This window comes from Bicyclus anynana, chromosome 17 (assembly GCF_947172395.1).
Source record: "Bicyclus anynana chromosome 17, ilBicAnyn1.1, whole genome shotgun sequence".
NCBI classification, from domain to species: Eukaryota; Metazoa; Arthropoda; class Insecta; order Lepidoptera; family Nymphalidae; genus Bicyclus; species Bicyclus anynana.
The window spans coordinates 8,087,655-8,108,838 of NC_069099.1; the positions used below are offsets into that span (position 1 = coordinate 8,087,655).

Here is a 21,184-nt window from a genome sequence, read left to right on the forward strand (position 1 = left end):
GAGCTATCCTTGTACATCAAAGCAAAACGCGCGTCAATGTAACACGTGTAAACTGCACTTGATAATTGTATCTGCTAAATAAAAACAAATTCTTTGCAATTGCATTCTTAAGATCCCTTTGCGCATTCGACTCCTGCATTGTTACATCTGGCTTACTTCTATACGGAATTGAAGCCTGGGCAGTAAACGAGGACATCAGGAAACGTATAGAAGCGTTCGAAATGTGGGCGCTTAGACGCATGCTGGCTATCAGTTGGACTCACAAAGTGACGAATGCCGAAGTTCTGCGACGCGTCAATCAAAAGTGTGAACTTTTGCAGACCGTCAAGACAAAAAAAGTCGCGTATCTACGGCACGTGCTACGACACGAGACATACGAGCTTCTACAGCTCATGTTGATGGGAAAGGTTGCTGGTAGAAAAGGCGTTAGTCGCGGAAAGAAGTCATCAGAGAGTGGACCGGTATCGCGAGCGCCGCACAATTATTTCGCCTCGCGAACTCAGACTAAATACATAAGGAATAGTATCGCACCCAAATTCACGAACAAATCTGCCATTTTCTAAGGAAAACGAAACGTGCTTAGATTTCATACATATCTTATACTAAACTAGTAGTTTTGTTCGTTTTTTACAACATTTGACTACACAAAAAGGTATTTTTTACGGAGATTTTTAACCGACGGACACGTTTGTAAACTATGAAACATCGATTCTATAGAGACAGTGTTTATAATCGAATCGAAATTGATCATATACTTTGACAGAAAAATAATGTCTTGCGAGGCAGGTCTTTATCTAATTAGTCTGAGCTCGCGAGGAGAGAGACGAGTTCAGGAAACTGACTGCCAATCTTCGCTAGTCGGAGAGGCAAAACAACTTACCTACAACTGTAAGCCAGAACGATAAACTGATCTTAGGCTCGGTGGACACTTGACACTCGTAGCCCCCGGAGTCGCGCGGCTGTGCGTGCGCTACTCGCAGCGACCACTCGTCCGAGCCGTCAGTGTGAAGCGCCGCGAACCGCGCGTCGCTGCTGTACGTGTGAACACCCACTGTCAGTATGTGGAGATCGCGTTTGCGGATCCAGGATACCTGCGGACAATGTTTTAGTTTAATGTTAATTGGTTAATAATATTATAATACTAATGTCATGGCTGCTTTGTGGGTGCAGTGCTTATACGACTTATGAAGTTATTAGGTACTGAAATCGATTTTTTACTGTGATATTTTGTTTCCAGAAATTCTTAACAGCCTTGTCCCCCGTGATTCAGAAAGCATGTAGATTAAAATGTCAGTCCTGTACATCTTAGCCTCCAACAAATGGCTATCTCGTGAAGAAAAATAAAAAAAACAGCGACTAATGGCGGTATAGTAGTCCTAGTTCCATCTCTTTCGTCCTAACTCAATGAAAGAGATGGCGACATTTACTGTTGCGCCACTATTGGTTTGTTGTTCTATTTCTTTTCACCAGATACGTCGTTTGGTAGCATGTTAGGGCTCCCGGTGGTTATCATTACTATCTTTTAGTGTTACATAGTACATTACCACATTAACGCTTAACGCTTGTCATTACGTATGAGAGTTCAGATCGAATGTCTAAATAGGTTGCCCCGCGGCATACACTACGTACGTCTCAATACCTAGGCCTAACAGTGAAAGGTGCGCAGAATAAAAAACGTAACGCTGTCATTTGTTCATCGAATTTTACTCCCCATATTGTTTTCATATCGAAGGCAATATATGAAAATTCGATTCTTAAGGAGTGAACTCCAAAAATCACGTCTGAAACATCCCATCCCATAAATCTCCTCTTCTGTAATACAAAGGATCCCTATTTCTTATACTAAAATAGGCTATAATGTGATTGATGAATAATATTAAGCTTCGTAAACATGCGCCGTCTGTGCGTAAAAAATACATGTCTGAAACATCCCTTAAGCCCCTACTGACCCATTTCAAAATCTCACCCCCGCGTATCTAGTTAAATAGCACAACGACAAGGCCGAAACAATACATTCAAGGGGAATTTAGGGATCATAAAAATAAATCTTCGGCCATTTAGATTACATGTTTTGCCAAACGAGTGGTTTAATTGCATTCTAGCGTTTTATTGCTCGCCCAATTACAATGAACATTCGTAATTTATAACGCCTTTATTGTTTGTTTACTATCCGTCTAACTGTTTATGGGTTACAATACAATGAGTTGTTTTGTCTTATAGCGCCCCACAATGTAGTTATCTTTGTTAATAACAGGTGTATTTCTTTTATTTACATTTTTTTTAATTTTTCTTTTTTGGGAAATAATAATGAAGCGTTTTGAACTATTTTAGAATTTAAACTATCGTGAGAATTATTCATATTAACATATTATATGGAAACATGGCTAAAACTCATGTGATACAACGTCGGAGTATGTCCGACTAGTTTTGAACCCATTCGGGGAGTTATAAATGTAGTATGAAGAATGTAGACACTAATGGTTTAGCAATAGCCGACCATGCTTCAAGGTTCTGGTACGAATCATTATATCAGATTCAAAAAGGCTTCTATTGTGTCAAGGGAAAAGTTTCTAGTACCTTGTAAAATACGTGAAGCAATAGAAATTAGTCGTCACCCGAATTTAAATGTGATCATGGATGATTGCTGCCGACAGCGTGGAAACCGCATTTCATTCAATGTCGAAAATAACTTGGAACAAAATAGTGTTGGTTCGGTTTGCTTATAAGAATAATATCGACTCAATGGGTTAAGTCTTAGATTTAAATACTAATTTATGTCAAAGTTTAAAGTAATATTAACACATCGACTTATTATAAAATTACACATACAATATAAAAACTATAATAGACATACAATATTATTGTATTTAGTTAGTGTAAATAATTGTAAAAGCAAATTTAAGTTGAAATAAATATAACGCAATATAAAAACTGATATTTATACTACCATGTTTTATTTTATTTGCAACGTTTTTACTTGCAACGTACTTACTACTTACGAAAAAATATAGAAATCTGAGATACCAAAGTTAGTTGTAAATTAAATATGTGTATAGGTACCTATGTTGTACTTATGTTACCTATGTATGATGTCATTATAAATTCACCATGGCGGAAAGCCAACTGCCATAATGTTGCGTTCATAGCTTAGACAGAAACAGGATTATAATATCATAAACTTATCAACTAAATGACCCAACGGTCTTCCTATAACCTGAAATTACTAAATATCAAAATTTATTGAAACATGACACGGAATTACGGAAAACGATTATCGGAATTAGGTCAGGAGTTAAATTTTAGTACGGAATTAGGGACAAACTCAAGGTTCTGCAAAATAATAATTATAATCTCTTTAAATTGGAGCGCAAAATAATGTTCCACATGTTCCACGTTGTTTGAAAATTGAGATATAAAACAACTTTAGATAGAAGATTTACTAGACGGAGGTCCATAGTTTGATCCCGGCTAGGCCGATTAAGGATTTCTTAATTGGTTACCACCCTAACGGCAAAGACGTACCGCCAAGCGATTGAGTGTTCCGGTACGATGTCGCGTAAACCCCAAAGGGGTATGGACTTTTAGCCTTCCATCTTAGATTGCATCACCTACCATTAGGTGTTATTGTAGTCAAGGGCTAATTTGTAAAGAATAAAAAAATAGTATCTTCATTTAAGAATAAAGAGAGCAAAAATAAAAAAAAACGTCAAATCAAAATCAAATCAAAAATCATTTATTTCAATTATACTCAGTTTACAAGCACTATTGAGAAGTCAGTTGACTGTTTGTAAATATTCTACCAACGGTTCGGAAGGCAGGTTCTGCTGAGAAGAAACCAGCAGTTGCTCTTTAAAAAAATCATACAGTATTATAACTTACAATTGATGACAACAGTACAATTTCTTATAGTTTTAATTTATGTGTGAAGCTGATCTAATGACCTCCAAGCGCCTTTAAGGAACTTATCAATGGTGTAGTAACCTCGACTTAGTACGTTTATTTAAAACCTGTGCCTCCTAAGAAAGCACCTATGTATTGCAGTTACTGATACCTCGACCACTTTGGCAAATGAATACCAAAACTCAAGTATTAGAAGCATCAAACTCTGTCATGTTTAAAGGTACCATCTCGGCCTTGAGCTGCATAAACCGAGCAAAATGATGGACTGTGCGGCGCAGATTTTCAGCTGTTACCTCGATCTAAGTTACACCACGAATATGCATAGCCACGCACATAAAAACCATAATAATAAATCTAAATTAAAACAAAAAATAAATTTTAATATACTACCTAATAGAATCATGCTCAAATTAGAAACATTTTCTACTTTAAGAATGATTCTGAAAATATTTTTTCCCTGTACAAATTCCCTTCTTAATTTTTCTAAAAATTATTGTCAAACTATAAAATACTATAGTAGTTTAAAAGAAAAATAACAGAATCCTAAGTAATATAAAATGTTTTTATTTTTCATTTTTTATCTTTTAATTCCATTCAATGTCTTAATATCAGAATAACTTTTAATAATTAATCAGTAGCGCGTAAGTTGATCATTCAATATCATAGCCGGAATAGCTCGCATTAAAAAAAATACACCAGGAATAAAAAAGTAAGTGATAAAAGTGCAAATTTTTTATCACTTTTTTTAATATTACACAGCGTCATGTCTAGAGTACACTTTCATAGAGCTCCACTTTAAGCCGAGTGTTAAAGCAAATGAGGTTCAAAGTTACGTCGGTTGAACAAGGAGATAAAGGTGGCTTTCCACTGATGAGTACTTTACGTAAACGTAAATATTTTACTATAAAAGTGAATGAATATAAATGGCTATGTTGATATTTTATATAATGCCACAGAAGGGGACGCGAGATGAATACTAGCAAAATATTTCTATAACCTGTTTAAAATACCTTGTACATTTGGATATTTTAACCCTATAGATTTGGAAATATGACGAATTTTCTCCTTTATTCCAATTTTAAATATGACGAATTTTCCCCTATCTTGCCAATTTCACAGACTGTGTTCGCTCTTCCCATTGGCCAACTAATTTGCCAGTAAATTGGCTAGTACGTACGTTGGTCAATAAACATCCACTATAAATACTACATTCGTCAAAATGTTGGCCAACGTGGAAATCGTTTTGGCCAACATGTCAGCCAACGTGAAAAGGAGCCATTAGGTATGGATAAAACAATAGCCAGGTTTGAACACGGGTTTAAGACCCGCGTTATTGCCATGGAGGTATTGGAGCTTCAAAAGTACACTTAATTATTACTAAAAACAGTTAATTAAAAATAGTATCTAGGTTGAATCTAACCTAAGGTTGCCTGGAAGAAATCGCTATGTAGCGATAAGGTCTCCCTTTGTATACTGCTGCTTCCTTATGTTATTATAGTTGTAGTGTACAAATAAAGTATATTTATAAATAAATAAATAAATCATAGCTTTGTTTATCGCTTAGCTCATTGGAGGAAAGGTATCTTTAGTATTGCACGGGGGTTTCATTGTCTAGGTATAAGTACTTGTCTAGCGTGTCTGGTTATTAGCTGACTATGGTAAAGCAAAAGGAGGGTTAACTTTCTGCTCTAACGCTTGAATAAGTTCTCAAATTAGAGTACTCAACGAGTAAAAAAAAATTTTGTTACTACTTTTTGGAACGAGCAGATGTAAAGAGAAGCATCTGATATAAAATGGAACTTTCCAAAAACTATTTAAGTAATACGTAAAAAATCTTTAATTCATTCATCAGTTTATTTTAATAGGACCAGGCCCCTTTCCTTGTAGGAAAGGGAATATGAGGCTTAGAACCACCACGCTGCTCCAGGGCGGGTTGGCGGGTAGGGTGATGATATTTAACTCTTTGATAATCAGTTGTAAGTATTACTGAAGCCTTATTACCCTTTTAATAGACTCGAACTTAGGACCTGGTGATCCAAAACCACGAAAGCTAACCACTGGATCAACGAGCAGTTCAATAAAAATAACGGAATAAAATGAACCAAGCTTCTTATTCATTACTTAGCAAATACCCATACTTTTTGGATATCTGCTTATTATTTTTATTTTTATGGCTTTCAAGAGATAAGGTTTGAAGTGGTTTAGGAAAAAGGTCGTGGAATGGACTTTGTGGACGAACAATGGGATGTAATGGTGGAAAATCATAGAATTTCCACGAGTTTTCCTAAAGATAAATCAGTGACGTGAATGAAATCGTCGATAAAAAAACAGAAGCAAGCTCGAAAAAGTTCTATATATATTATTACATACATTATTATGCCGCGAGGTTTTATCGGCATATAATATTTTTCTTTGACATAAAATGTCTAGTCTACCTATATTTACTACTAGCTGACGCCGCGCAGTTCCACCCACGTGGTTCCCGTTCCCGTAGGAATACGGGAATAATAAATAGCCTTTCTCGATAAATGGGCTAACAGTGAAAGAATTTTTCAAATCGGACCAGTAGTTCCTGAGATTAGCGCGTTCAAGCAAACAAAAAAACAAACAAACTCTTCAGATTTATAATATTAGTATAGATAATCTGTAAAGCTCAAGTTTCATCAAGTTCAAATTTCATTTAGCCGTTGAGCCACGATTGAGTAACAAAATTCTATAATTATCTGAAATTTTAGTCTAAACTTTTAAGCAGGTAGAACTACAGGACATAACTAGTATTAAACAGTTAATCTTGACTTCAAAATATTTTCAACTTATTTAACGTCTAAGGTTTTTTAATTTAAAGTTAAAAAACTATTAAAGCAACCCCTTTCCAGTCTGCCAATTTTTGAAGTTACAAATGAACAAGTGACGGTCAAGATAGCCTGGGCCCGTTGTAGGGTCTAGTACTATACACATGTTGACAAATTAAATTTTTGAACGCACGTTGATACTTGTTTAACTGACTACAATTATACACTTTTTTGGGATTCCAATTTTTAGAGTTATTACATACACTTTGTAAGTTTGTTAAATAATAAAAGAGCTTTTCTTATTTCACAAAAATTCTAACATACAAACTCTCAATACACATTCGTGACCGTACGTTTCACTCTGAAAGTTTGCCGCGATTCACGATAATAGTACACATTATGAACGTCATACAGTTGTCTGTCACCGTACCCATGCTATCTGAAAAACACTTTAGTCACTTTATATTTGACTCTATTCGACATATACGTACGTACGTTTTTCGTATTACGAGATACGGATTACGGAACCCTAAAAAAAGCACGACGTTATCCCTGTAACCATTTCCTTCCACATCGCAGGTTGGCGCGCGCCAGAGCGAAGCAATATAGGGGCGGTTTGCAATTAAACTCTGTGCATCCGTGCAGAGATTGCAGTGATGCTGTGAGTGCCGTGAAATTAAAGTGTATAATTATGATTTGTGCCCCACGGAGAGTCGGGAATGTTTTATTCTAGAACCGTCACTCTCTTTACTCTCGTATTTCTGTAAAACAACTCGCTTTTGATCATAATTTCCGTTATATAAATAGTATCTTACAAAATGTAGAGACTGTAATACGTATAACAGTTAGGTAATTTTAATTCGGAAGTCACTTTTGCTAACAAATTTCTTACATTAGTATTTTATATAGAAATTAATTTTATAATTATAGAAATCAATATAAAAATTGATGTTAGTTACAGTAAATGTGACTTCCTTATTTATACAAGGTTTTTTTTTAAAACTGTCTATATCTACATACGGATGTAAGTAGGAAATAATTTATTATCAGTGGAAAAAACTTGCAAATTTAAATCAAGAATAAAAGACTTTCCTCATTCTATAGTAGCTCAAAGTTTCTAAGCCCATGTCCCTGTCATTGGTAAATGCAATAGACTACTATGGAGTTGACAGAAGTATTGGCTTTGGGAGGAAGCAGGATGTAAAGACCCTTAACCGTCCTAGTATCGTATTTTTAGTATTTTCCTCGACAAAATTATGCCCAAGTTGGCAGTCACTTTTCAACTTTTCGAAAGTACAATTTAAATATTTTACTTCAGTGAAGTAAAGAAAGGGTTGAAAAGATGATTTTTCATGATACCCTTTAGAAGTTTTTTATTGTTTATGCATGAACTACATACGGCTTAGACCTTTGACTATAGGTTGAAAGTTTCAAAAGCTTACCGAGCTTACCTTTGATAAAGCGTAAGCTGACAAACTTTCAGCTTTTGCAAAATTTGAATGGTCTTATCATTACAGGGATTAAGTCTGAATGAATCAAATAATCACACAAATTAACAAATAAATTGCTTTATTCGTTCAAGTGCGTAGTAAATAACATATTTCGAATATTAACTTAACATAGACAAGGACATATTTAAGATGTTCTTCAAGAAATTTGAATAAAACAAATGATAGAACCGATTAAGCAAGACAAAGATATAGCTAAATAAGGCCTAAACATTAATAACGAATTAAATCTCGAAACATTGTGACGAAGCACCAGGTGGAAAGCAAAAAACTCAAAAGTTTACAAATAAAATGTTTACAACACACTTCACTGGCAACTTTTTCGAAATGTTCTCTTCCTTGCGAGGGGTTTCTTCCAGTCTGTCGATTCTGAATGTTGGGAGTAACACAAATAAAAGAGCATCCTTCATCACGAAATGTTTTGCCCTTTGTGACAATTTCCTTTTATGACACACGTTTTGAAGAGGAACAGCATTCGAGGCGAGGGTGGCCGGGGGTATTTCGGGTCACAGTGCAGTATAACTATAACTAACCCGGTGTGCTCCAGCATCTAACTATACAATAATACCCTCAACTCCCCTTTTTAACCGACTTTAAAAAAAGGAGGAGGTTTCTCAATTCGACCGTATATATTTCGGGTCACAGTGCAGTATTACTATAACTAACCCGGTGTGCTCCAACACTCAGCATCTAATTATACAATCATCACCATCAGGTGTAAATCTCTTCATCTTATATATCAAAATACTCTCAACTCCCCTTTTGATAGATAAGATGATGAAGAGATTTGCACCTGATGGTGATGATTTATTTTCAAACTCAGTTACAAAGTATATAGCCTATTGCCTGAACCATTTTTTTTAAAACAAGTTATTTTTTTGGCGCAATGTTTGATTTGAATGAACGCCTATTTTAAGAATTGAATTCTGTATTAGCTTCTCAAGACCACAAAATTTGGCTCACTGCTAAGCTCGAGTCTCCTCTCAGAATGAGAGGGATTAGGCCAATAGTCCACCACGCTGGCCCAATGCGGATTGACAGACTTCACACCTGCAGAGAATTAAGAAAATTCTCTGGTATGCAGGTTTCCTCAGGCTTTCCTTCACCGTTTGAGACACGTGATATTTAATTTTTTAAAATGAACACTACTGAAAAGTTGGAGTTGCATGCCCCGCGCCGGATTCGAACCCACACCGTCCAGAATCGAAGGCAGTGTTGCCTCGACTGGGCTATCATGGCTCGATAAGTTCCGTAATGGACCTTTATCGGCTAATAATAATGAGGAACAAAAGATGAATTCTCTCCCACTTTTGAAAATTTGAAAACTGTTTATAGGTTTAAGAAATTAAACGTTGTATATTTTACTTGTTATATCTTGTGACCTAATTTGGATAAATTATTTTTACTGTGATTTTTCTCATTAAATTTATTTACGCCACAAATATTTTTTTTATTTTATTTTAAACGTTAATGCTCTGTGTATTATAAAAAGCACCGCTTTATTTGTGCGTATTTCATTAAAACTGGGAATTCAATTAACATGCGGTTTGATTACAGAGCAGGTGAAAATGTTTATTATGTTTGTTGAATTTTAACGCCGGCGTTTTGTTAAATTGTTTTTATTGTTAAAAATTATAATATATTTTTGGGCAAACAAGGTATTTCATTTCGTGTTTATTTTTGAAACTTCTTTATTAATATGAGTATAACTGTATTAATACGTACATGGTTTATTGAGCCAGATTTAATGTATGAATAAAACGTCCTTCTTTTCGTATTTCTAATCTAAATGATATAAAGTAAGTAAAAATATGCTAAACTAGCGGACGCCCGTGACTTCGTCCGCGTGAAATTTTGTTTTTCACAAATCCCTCGGGAACCACGGATTTTTCTGCGATAAAAAGTAGCCTTAGTGTTCATCCAGGCTATAATACATCTTAATACCAAATTTCAGCTAATTCAGTCCAGTATTCGAGGTGTGAAAGATTAACAAACATCTAAACATACATCCAAACATCCATACAAACTTTCGCGTTTATTATATTAGTAGGATCTACTTGTGACAATCATAATTAATTCCGTTTTCTAAAACAAAGGATTATTATGAACATTACACCGCCATACAGGCTGACTTAAATTAAAAAAAAATGTTTTACTACTATCTTTTCATTATTGGTAATTAAATTCAATGTTGGTCCCTACGGTGACCGTAACGTTACAGATTTTTAATAGTATGAGTAAATATCGAGTTGCGAAGCTGAAGTGGCAATGGGCGGGGCACATAGTTCGAAGAGCCGATGGACGTTGGGGTCCCAAAGTGCTGGAATGGCGACCCCGCACTAGTAAGCGCAGTTTTGGCCGACCCCCCACCAGGTGAACTGACGACATCAAGGGAGGCGCAGGGATTCGTTGGATGCAGGTGGCTCAGTATAGTGATGTTTGGAAGTCCTTACCTGCAGTGGACGTCCATCGGCTGATATGATGATGATGATGATGAGTAAATATTATTATAACATTATTGTTTTCAATAAACACCAACACTGTTAGTTTTCAATATTATTTTCACAAAGTCATCTGTGATCAAATTCTGCAGCGTAGCTATGTCGTAGCACTTTGCTACGATGTAGCATTCCGCTACGTTCACTGAGATAACCCATTTAAACGAACTGGTATTGTTTGAGATCAAAGTTGTACGAACGGTGTATGTTTTATCATTTTCGTGTTGGAGTTGGGAATTCGGTAGTATTACACCCACATGCATCGGAGAATGTCTTTTACGTTATAGAAGAGGCCTGATCCTTGCAGTGTGTCATTGAAAATAGACTATTTATAATAACGAGTTTTTTTTTTCAATTTCGTGAGGTATTCTAAATACTTGTTAAGCTATGTTGCAAATGGTTGAGGTACTGACTCATAAAAATATATTTAAGTTTGAAGTTGTTATTGTAAGTTGTTGTTTCTAGTTGCCTTGACTGGTGACAGAAAGGCTGGCTCATTTTTTGCGCAAAGTATCAGCCTGGCTGTCCAGCGCGGAAATGCAGCCAATATTCTTGCCACCACTCCACGTGGTCATGATTTGTATAGTTATTAGGATAAGTTAGCTTAAGTTCCTTATTGTATTCGATCTCAATAAAAAAAGAAAAAGTTTGAAGTGTTATCTTTAAGGGATTGACGAAAAACAAGATAAAAAAACGCAAACATATTTACTATATTATGAGAGATATTAAATAATACATCATTTATTATATGAAATGAATTATATGATACGGATAATTTACATTTAAAGGGATAAAAATACAAGTCTATGAGGAATTTCCACTTAGTACTATTATACTTTGAGATTTCCTAGTAAATACTTTGTGGTGTGTGAATACGGATGTTGTACATTCATCAGCAGCTTAAACGAACACAAGCCGTTGAAGGCTGCTCATTTGCTCGCCATTCATATTAAAAAGTCCCAAAAGCTAAGTAGATAACAACTTTTGTTATATGAGGCTTTTTTAAAACTCAAATCCCCAATTACAAGGCATTTATGAAAACAGTTAAATACCTTTATTGTTTCGGCCGATATAAATAAATGTGTTACACCCAGTTATTAAATCACTTGTACTATCAAAATATTAGTGTAAATTAATAAAATAAATAAAAATACATTTTGTGTATTTGTGTGAATTTAACAAATTAAATATCACGTGTTTCCAAGCGGCGAAGGAAAAGCTTTGTGCGGAAACCTGCATACCAGAGAATTTTCTTAATTTTCTTAAAATTCTGCCAATCCGCATTTGCCTAACCTCTCTCATTCTGAGAGAAGACTCGAGCTCACCAGTGAACCGAATATGGGTTGATGATAATTATGATTAACATAATAACATCCAATTCTGCGATGGTTTTCAGCACATGGCGAGTTTAAAACTTAATCTCTTTATACTATGGGGAGGATATTTCATGTGATTACTTTTATTCAATAACACTCATAATAACTTTGTAATTAATCACGTAAATAAAGTTTCAGCATTCTGTCACGTTGACGTAATTGGATAGGTGATGGAGTGTTCTGTGACTCAATTAAGATGAGCAAACTTTACTTATTTCGGAATTTAAGCAAAATAATAATGTTATTCCTGCGAAAAAAACAAGATATCATCTATGAATTAATGTTTGTAATAGAACGGACAAAGCTGTAAAAGTTAAAAAAAAAATAAGTTAATAAGGTAATGCACCAACTACTTTTACTTTTATATTTAAGTTTTTAATGATCTTTTTAACACTTATGGTAATTACTCGTATGAACACAGATGACAATGAATTACTTTCTTATCAGAGAGATTTTTGGAATTAGTGCCAGCTCGAAGTAATAAAATGGTTTATATCAAAACATTAAAAAGCTTCTGCTCGCGTCTTCGGTCGTATTGATGTAAATATGTAATTAAACCATTGTAAATAAATCTTATACTATACAGAATTTAAGAATAGTTTATTTGTAGATGAACAATAACTTGTCTTTCTTTTCTTTTATGTATGTGTGCCAAATTTCATAATAGTCAATTATAATAATGGCGTGTGGATTAGCATTAATAATGATTTAATAGATTAGTCATTCAATATTTTTTTTAATCCTTGAATGCTATTGAAAATATTAAGTGAAATTGCCTACTTTAACAGTGCCGCAAAATGTGTTTTTCAATAGGCACTTCTTTTTTTCGTTAAAACTCCACGCTCAATGTAAAGCGGTACGAAGTAGTGAAATGTACACAAATTTTTGTTTATCGCTGTGCCAAAAAACGGTTAAAAACTGAAAGCATTGGACGGTCTATCGCGAGCGGTTCTGTTGGCAATATTTGCTTAAACCTGCCATGAGCATTAAGTTACTACGTAGTAGAGAAGACCACTCATCACTACTGCGTTCCGTTCAACTGCGGCGATATCGCTGCACTTCTCATTAGTTTTTTTTGCTAGCCTACTATGTTGGCAAAACCTGTAAACTATGCCATGTAATTCATTGCGCTTACGATGTTTTTGTCGCCAGAAAAAAATAATTAATAGGCGTTTTAGCGCTGCGTATTCTAAGGGTAGACTTGAATTGATGATTCAACAGCTCGTGGAGAGATTATAGGTACAGACCCCTGGAATATTGTCGTACCTCTACCAATACACTTTTCCGATTAATTGGAGGGAACTGTAATACTAGTCATATTATTTATATTGGTCATGATAATTTAATCAGTTAGTCCTGTTTGTTGTCCGTTGTCCGCTATCCGTTATCAGTTGTTTGGACATGATTTTTGTTTGAAACAGCTTCTCTAGTACATAGTAACTCAATGATCGTGATAGAGTTTGTGCAAAATGTAAATGAACAGATTGCTTTTATTTAGGGTATTGTGCATGACAGATATATTTTTTTTGTTGTGAAGTATAATATTTGTGGTAGAGGAGCTTATGATGCTAAGTGGGGATTCACTCTAGCGTCATAGGGATTTATTAGAAATGCCTAAAAAAAGGCTGACTAAGGTATACTTTGGCAAATTTGTATCCATCCAGGACTTGTTGAGTATTTCAGATGATGGTTAGGTACCTGAAAATTCGTTTTCTGTTTTGAATATTAATAATAATTTTTAGCATTATAATCTATATACAAAGTAAAAATAAACTCGCAATTGATTATATTTAGTAAATGTAACAATATGTAGACTGACAAAAAATCGTCATATTTTTGAAAAAAAAAAACGACCTAAACGCCGTTGCTTTGGTTGGCTTAGTTCCAAACATAGCATTCCCCATCGACCCAATTTCCTATACTTTATGCGAGCCAGCAAACGTTCACAGGACATTTACTACAGTAGGTACTTACTGGGAACCAAATCCAACAGAAAAACCGTAACGAGCGGTCGAAAGGTCACGTTCGGGAAATCGATAATGCTTAATAAGTTCCTCCTGTCTCATTGTGAACGTGGATTTAACGAAGGGAGTTTTGTTCTTAGGCATATAAAATCACATTTATTTACTTTGTTTATGACGCCCCACGGTTTCGCCAGCGTAGTTCTCGTTATCGTGGAAATATGGAGATAAAATATGGCCTACTATTTATAAAAAAAAAGTCAGGTAGACTGAGAGATTACCCTCTAAAAAGCCTCACAAAGGAGATGGTCCAAAATTGTATGGAACTCAGGATCAGTCATTGTACCCATTGGTGGAAATAAAAGAAAATATTTTTTTTTTTATTATTTTTGATTATACAAATCTACGAATTTACTTTATTATTTGTTTCGAAATAATATTCATTCTCTCCCAAGAAATGCAACACTAATATGGCGGATTGATGATGTTTTCAATGCAGTAGTCGATTTGACGTTTGCTGTCAATTGTCATGTCATAGTTGCTCTATGGCCGCCATCTTGATATAACTCAAAAACTTGGGTTTTAATTTTATTTATTTCTTTTTATTTAGTTAGATTTATTCACTTATTTAGATGTTAATAAAATCCTTGTTTTTTTTTAATTTTAATGATACGGGGTACAAGGTTAGACCTAAAATTAACCATCTCCTTTACCTCTTCATAATATTAGTATTATAGGGAGGTAGTTCAAGAAAAAGTGATCTCATTCGTCTATATAATCACTTTGAACGCAGAGCGTTGAGTCATTCTGTCTCCGAATTTTGTGAAGTTAACACAATCTGAGCATGTGTTTATTCATTTTGAATTCGGTGGTTGTGTGTGCGTGTATTTCGTATAATATTTGTTTCATCTTAGTAATTGTTAATTTGTTAATATAATTTGTAAATAAATAGTTATGCTAAAAAGTGTGAATTATAACCATTGTTCCACATTGGTGTTCTTACCTAAAATGTAAATAAGGTAAGTAGAGTAAGTTTTTAGTAAAACCAAATCTATGATTACCCAATTATATGCTCAATATCCGTCCAATCTCCAATCATGATCAATGAAGTTAAAAAAACACGATTAAGATTACGAATTAAGACACCAATTTTTAATTTATAGATAGTGTTTAGTAGGTATTATTTTCATACCCGCTTCGTCATAATCTGTATAAATTTAAGTGTGAAAGTTCACTCTGTTACACAGGACACACGTTAGAATAATAAAAATATGGCTCCGATTCAGCAAATCCATATGCGATTAGTTTGGTTGGGATATCGAGAACGGAATATTTCCGAAAAGTTTTAACTTTTAACATTTTGCGCTTCAATAGCAGTCCCAAACCCTGCTTTTTGGGACGTGCAGTGCCATTATACGGAATTTTACGGTTGCTAAAAGCTATGCGCGGAAAATGTAACACTCTCGTGCTTTAGTGACTTTTTTAGGAAATGTCTTTCTGTTTTTTTTTTTATTAACCAACTAGTTTGCACTTAAATGCGGTTTTGTGTACATATTTTCAGGATCAGGGAGTTCAAGCAAGGGTAGGTACAGTATGTACGTCTACTTCTAAACTTGTAACAATTTATGAGAAATATTAATTGTTATATTTCTCATAAATTGTTATATTTCTCATAAATTGTTACGAGTTCTAGGATCGGAAGTAGAGTACATACCGTACCTACCCTTGCTCGAACTCCCTGATCCTTGTTGATTTCCTTGTATAACAAATTAATAAAATTTGTTAGATATCCAATTGTAGCCTTGATAGCCCAGTGGATATGACCTCTGCCTCCGATTATGGAGGGTGTGGGTACGAATCTGGTCCGGGGCACCTCCAACTTTGCAGTTGTGTGCATTTTAAGAAATTAAATATCACGTGTCTCAGAATTTTCTTAATTCTCTGCATGTGTGAAGACTGTTAATCTAGACTATTGACCTGCCCCCTCTCATTCTGAGAGGAGACTCAAGCTCAGCAGTGAGCCGAATATGGGTTGATAATGATGATAATGATGATCCAATTGTATCTATTCTTTTTGCAAATACATTTTTAACATAATTTGAATGAAACAATCACTTATTGTGAGAGCTTAGAGCCTGTTGTGATAGATGAACCTTCGTTGTCTTAAAAAACTTAAAGTTTATTTAAGGACAAAAGTTAAAAAAAGATAGATTTCCATGAGAACGAAGTATCTTCTTCAACGTCTGTTAATAATAAATAAAAAGGCGAGGTTCGAGTGGTTTTGATCACAAACAAATAAATGTACTCGTAAGCTGAGATGCGACGCAAAATTTATGGAAACTTCCAAATGCTTGCTGAAAGTATTTGTGTTCTGAATTACTATTTATTTAGTCACAAATAAAATTTTCCATCGTAGATCAAAAAGTAAACGCAGAAAACTCTTTGAAGTCTAATACAACGCTGAAATAAAGTAATTATACCTGTACAATTTCTTCAGAACGTCTCCGCTTACTGTAGAAAACTCAAGTAAATCATAAAGATGATCTCATGAGCGGCGTCTAATTGCTCAGTTCACCTTGGTGGGCCTATTTAAGTCACATTCTGTGTAACTTTTAATGAGTTTGAAAGACACACACATTACGTTTACGATTGGAGTAATTGCCACACACGGCATTTTGTGTTTACAACATTTCAAACGTTTACAGTGCGGTGGTAACAAAGCCTGGCGGAACGAAAATTGAAACCTTTGAAGCTAGTTTGTGTTGTTTAAGCTCCTGATCTTTACATTGCCACCGTGTTCTCAGTTACATCTATTATTAGTGTTCAGAAACGGAATAATTGGCTTCTCGTCAATGGAGTTTTAATTAAAGATCGATGGTAAGTGTTTTTGGTGTCAATTTCTTATTCATATTGAATACCAGCGGACGTCCGCGACTTCGTCCGCGTGGAATTTAGTTTTTCACAAATCCCGCGGGAGCCATGGATTTTTCCGGGATGAAAAGTAGCCTATGTGTTAATCCAGAGTAAAATCTATTTGCATTACAAATTTCAGCCAAATCGCTTCAGTAGTAGCCACAGCGTAAAAGAGGAACAAACATACTTACACGCTTACACACAAACTTTCGCCTTTATAATATTAGTGTGATAAGGCCCTTGTGATTTAATTATGTTTCTTACCTTAAGTACCTTTAAATTAGTAATTCTCCAAAGTTCCTCTCGCACGCTCCTAATTTCGACAGCGTATTTTATTTTTATCAGATAACTTTTCTTTCGTTTAATAACTAATGATAAAAATCGTAAGTATAGTATTAGAGATAGCATTAATATAAATCCATTAGTATATAAATGATTCATTAAATAACAAACACAAAATTTTAAAATATGCGTTTAGGACTTACATAAATTGTATTAATCTTCGGGAGACGATTATCTTTGCATTCCATGGATTCACCGTGCGGGTGCCGGGTCCATCGCGTGGTAGAGAGAAGAACTCCGAGCAGAGTCCTGAACTTGTGACTACAGGATGTAGGGTTAAGGAATTCCTTGACGACCGATCAACACTCCCCGTTCTCTGCTATTGTTGTTCTCCCTGCCTAGCCAAATTTGGTAAGACCATATTAGTGCAGCTTTGGATACTCGTTCTAATATAGAACTAGCTGTAGGTACTTCTAGAAAGGCCAATGTCTCAAGCAAGTTATAGAGAGATACTACATTCCCTTTAATTTTGCGAAAGAAGAACTCCTACTCCTATTACGTTTACCTACTCCAATTATTATTTATAAAATAGCAAGTCACTTCATCTATATACTTATACGTAGTTTAGAGAAGTATCCAGCGATTTATATCTATTAAGTAAGGGTACTAACGGTTCTGTGATTTCCACAACGGAATTGCTACTCCAGCACTTTGGGACCCCAATGTTCAACGGTCCCTAGAGATACGTCCCCCAACTATGCCCACTTTAACTTCTTATCTATTTATAACCATCTCAGTAACTACAGTTAAATTTTCTCATGTTTATCGGTCATTGAATTGACATACGTGTTTTAATATGTATTTTTTAATATAGTATACCAACAAACAAATTAAAAATGAGGGTATACATCAATTCACACCTAATAATAATTTTATTCTACTTTTTCATGAATAAATAAAAATAAATTCGATTCATAAGCTAAGAAAAAATAGACATAGTTAATATATTTTGAATAACGTTTTCTAAACAAAACGTAATTTAAAATGAATCCTACTAATATTATAAAGGTGAAAGTTTGTATGGATGTATGTATGTTTGGATGTGTGTTACTTTTTAACGCCGCTACTACTGAAGCGATTTGGCTGAAATTTGGAATGGAAATAGATTTTACTCTGGATTACATAGGCTACTTTTTATCCCGAAAAAGTCCATGGATTCCCGATAAGGTTCATGAAATTCATGAAAATAGAGCTAAGTAGGTAACTTTATTTTTTTAGTTTTTAGTGTAATGTAGTACTTGTAGTGATTTTATTATTTTTAGGCATTGTTTATTTAGTTATATTTTTATATTTTTGTAGTTACATCCATTGTTTTATGTTGTTTTTTTTTACTTATTTTATTATTTTTAATAACTGTTGTTTGCACCCCTGATGTCACCCTTTTAAAGGCTTCCATTGAAAACCAGCGCTGCAGCTAGCTGCAGCTTTAAGCCGAGTGGGAGACCTTTATTTGGTCAGTGCGCTTTTGCTTACACTTTTCTTGTTCTTTGTATAATATAAAAGCTTAGTTTTAAGTTTACTGACCAAATAAAAATATTTTTCTTTCTTTCAAATCTAGCCTGGTAACAGACTGACAAACGGACAACCGAATAAACATAAATGTCCACTAATCCGTATCGTACGTATTGTATCAAACGGATTTTTAATTTTACGATAGATAAAATTCAGCGATTAACGCGATCCGTACAATGCGGATCAGTGGACGCACTTGTATGACTTTCTATACAAGGAATAATGAAATCCGTTTGATGCAATGCGTCCGATACGTACGTAGATGCCTTCTAGAATATAACAGGATACCGTTTTACCCTTTGGGTGCAGAACCCTAAAAAACGCAAAATGTAACGCGCATTCAACGATTTCTTTACACATAAAAGCTAAGATTAGTTCTAATGCAAAGTTTAAAACGTATTTCATACAATTACCTATTTCAAATGGATATTTATTAAAGGATTCTCGTATCGAGTTACTAATTCATGCCTGTTAGTCAAATTATGTCCATATTAAATGCGAAGCTTTCATGCATCTACGAGTGCATTAAATTATTACAACTAGCAATTCAATTAAAACCAGGTTTTCGCGTTCGCCCGTCCTGCACATTATAGAAGGAGAGCATGGAAAGCCAGACATACTTCGTTTTACGAAAGCAGAACGAGACCGATAATATATCATGTATTGCTGGGCCCGGATTTAAAGAATGAACTTGAACATGAATGAATGAACGGTAACAAGATCCATATTAATGACCTTTATTAAATAATAATATCAGTTTTAGACTGGTTCAATTTCAGTTTTATTGACAGTTGCTTATTTAAGTTAATGGACAAGTACAGTATAAAATGCACGATTGCAACAAAAATACACATTTCAAAAAAATATGAAAACCTGTAAATTCTTATTGCTTTATTGATTGATTTTGGTTAACCAAAATATAGGGATGTTTCATCGTTGTTTTTTTTCTGTGACATGCGGGGTCCAAAATCGTCGGTCTTCTTTATTAGCCTATGCTTCTACCATACGTACGTATTTATTACCAGTGAGTATATATACCCAATTATGGAGTTAGGACCGTGTATCCTCAATTGTACAAGTATTAAATTATATTTGTGATGGTCTATTTCAATTCATTTTGATATTTTCTTCGGTTATTCATTGCATTGGGACGTTCTTGAATGATATTTGGTCTATTTCTCTTCCCTTGGTCGCATGTTAGTACCACATACCTCCACTAGCAAGATCATTAGCTTTGTTACAACCCTTATCTAGAGCCCCTTCAAGTTGTGTAAAAAAAAATATATAGGTTTACAAACTTTCAACCTTTATAAAATGAGGTACGTCTGACTGTAGCAGGCTCTTAGTCCATTATGTATGAGGCAGGGACATGAGTACGTGAGGCCTTTGTTATGTTCCATCACGCCGTACTAGATATATAACAAAAGTCTATTAAAAAATCAGCTTGCGTTATGCCAGGTAACACTATACGAGTACAAATTCAGTTTCAAATTACTCGTCAGAACAATAACATTTTTAACACGTTGTAAGCTACGAGTATAATTACAATTAAAACAGAACTGGGTAACATTAAAATTTTTCATTTCTAAAATGAAAGAGTCTTATACCTTTTTTTTAGTTTTATGGTGTTTTTTTTACAGTCAGTAAGTATAAGGTTAGAAGTATAATTCAACACTTACTGGCAACAGAACAACTTAAGAAGTTAACATGTGGATATAATTATTATGTTATGGGAAAATTTCGAAAGAAGTACTTTTCCGATATTGGCAAAGAAAAAGAGAAAGCAGTACCTAAGATGGGAAGATGACATAAAAACGTAGTAGCCTAAAACAAGACAAAATGTTTGTCAGTAGGACACGTTGATAATAATAATTAATTAAAATAGCTGTAAACGGATATAACTTGAAATGTAAACTGCCAGATACTTATCAGCAATATAGATTACTAGCGGACGCCCGCGACTTCGCAAAATTTAGTTTTTACAAATCCCTCGGGAACCATGGATTTTTCCGGGATAAAAATTTGCCTATGTGTTAATGCAGGCTATAATATATCTTAATACCAAATTTCAGCTAATTCGGTTCTGTAGTCGAGGGGTGAAAGAGTAACAAACATTCATATCATCAAAATCATCAGTTTTCGCAAATACTGATGATGCAAAACTATGGATTTTATGGCAATAAAAAGTAGCTTAAGTGTTAACCCAGAGTAAAATCTATTTTCATTCCAAATTTCAGCCAAATTGCTTCAGTAGTAGCGGCGTTAAAGAGTAACAAACATCCATCCAAATATCCATACAAACTTTCGCGTATATAATATTAGTAGGATTTACATCACATTTTTTTTCTTTACAAATTAGCCCTTGACATGACACCGTACCGG

The 21,184-nt window shown here is 34.5% G+C and overlaps 1 protein-coding gene across 3 annotated transcripts in view; it reads right to left on the reverse strand.

Annotated features, from left to right (window-relative positions):
* The window catches only part of LOC112054961 (hemicentin-2), a 119,591-nt gene that overhangs the window by 12,732 nt on the left and 85,675 nt on the right, over positions 1-21,184 (reverse strand). For all 3 annotated transcript variants that reach the window (XM_052886496.1, XM_052886495.1, XM_052886497.1), the window contains exon 4: positions 881-1,091. In XM_052886496.1, coding sequence (XP_052742456.1) covers positions 881-1,091 — 211 coding nt within the window. The remainder of the gene's footprint in view (positions 1-880; positions 1,092-21,184) is intronic.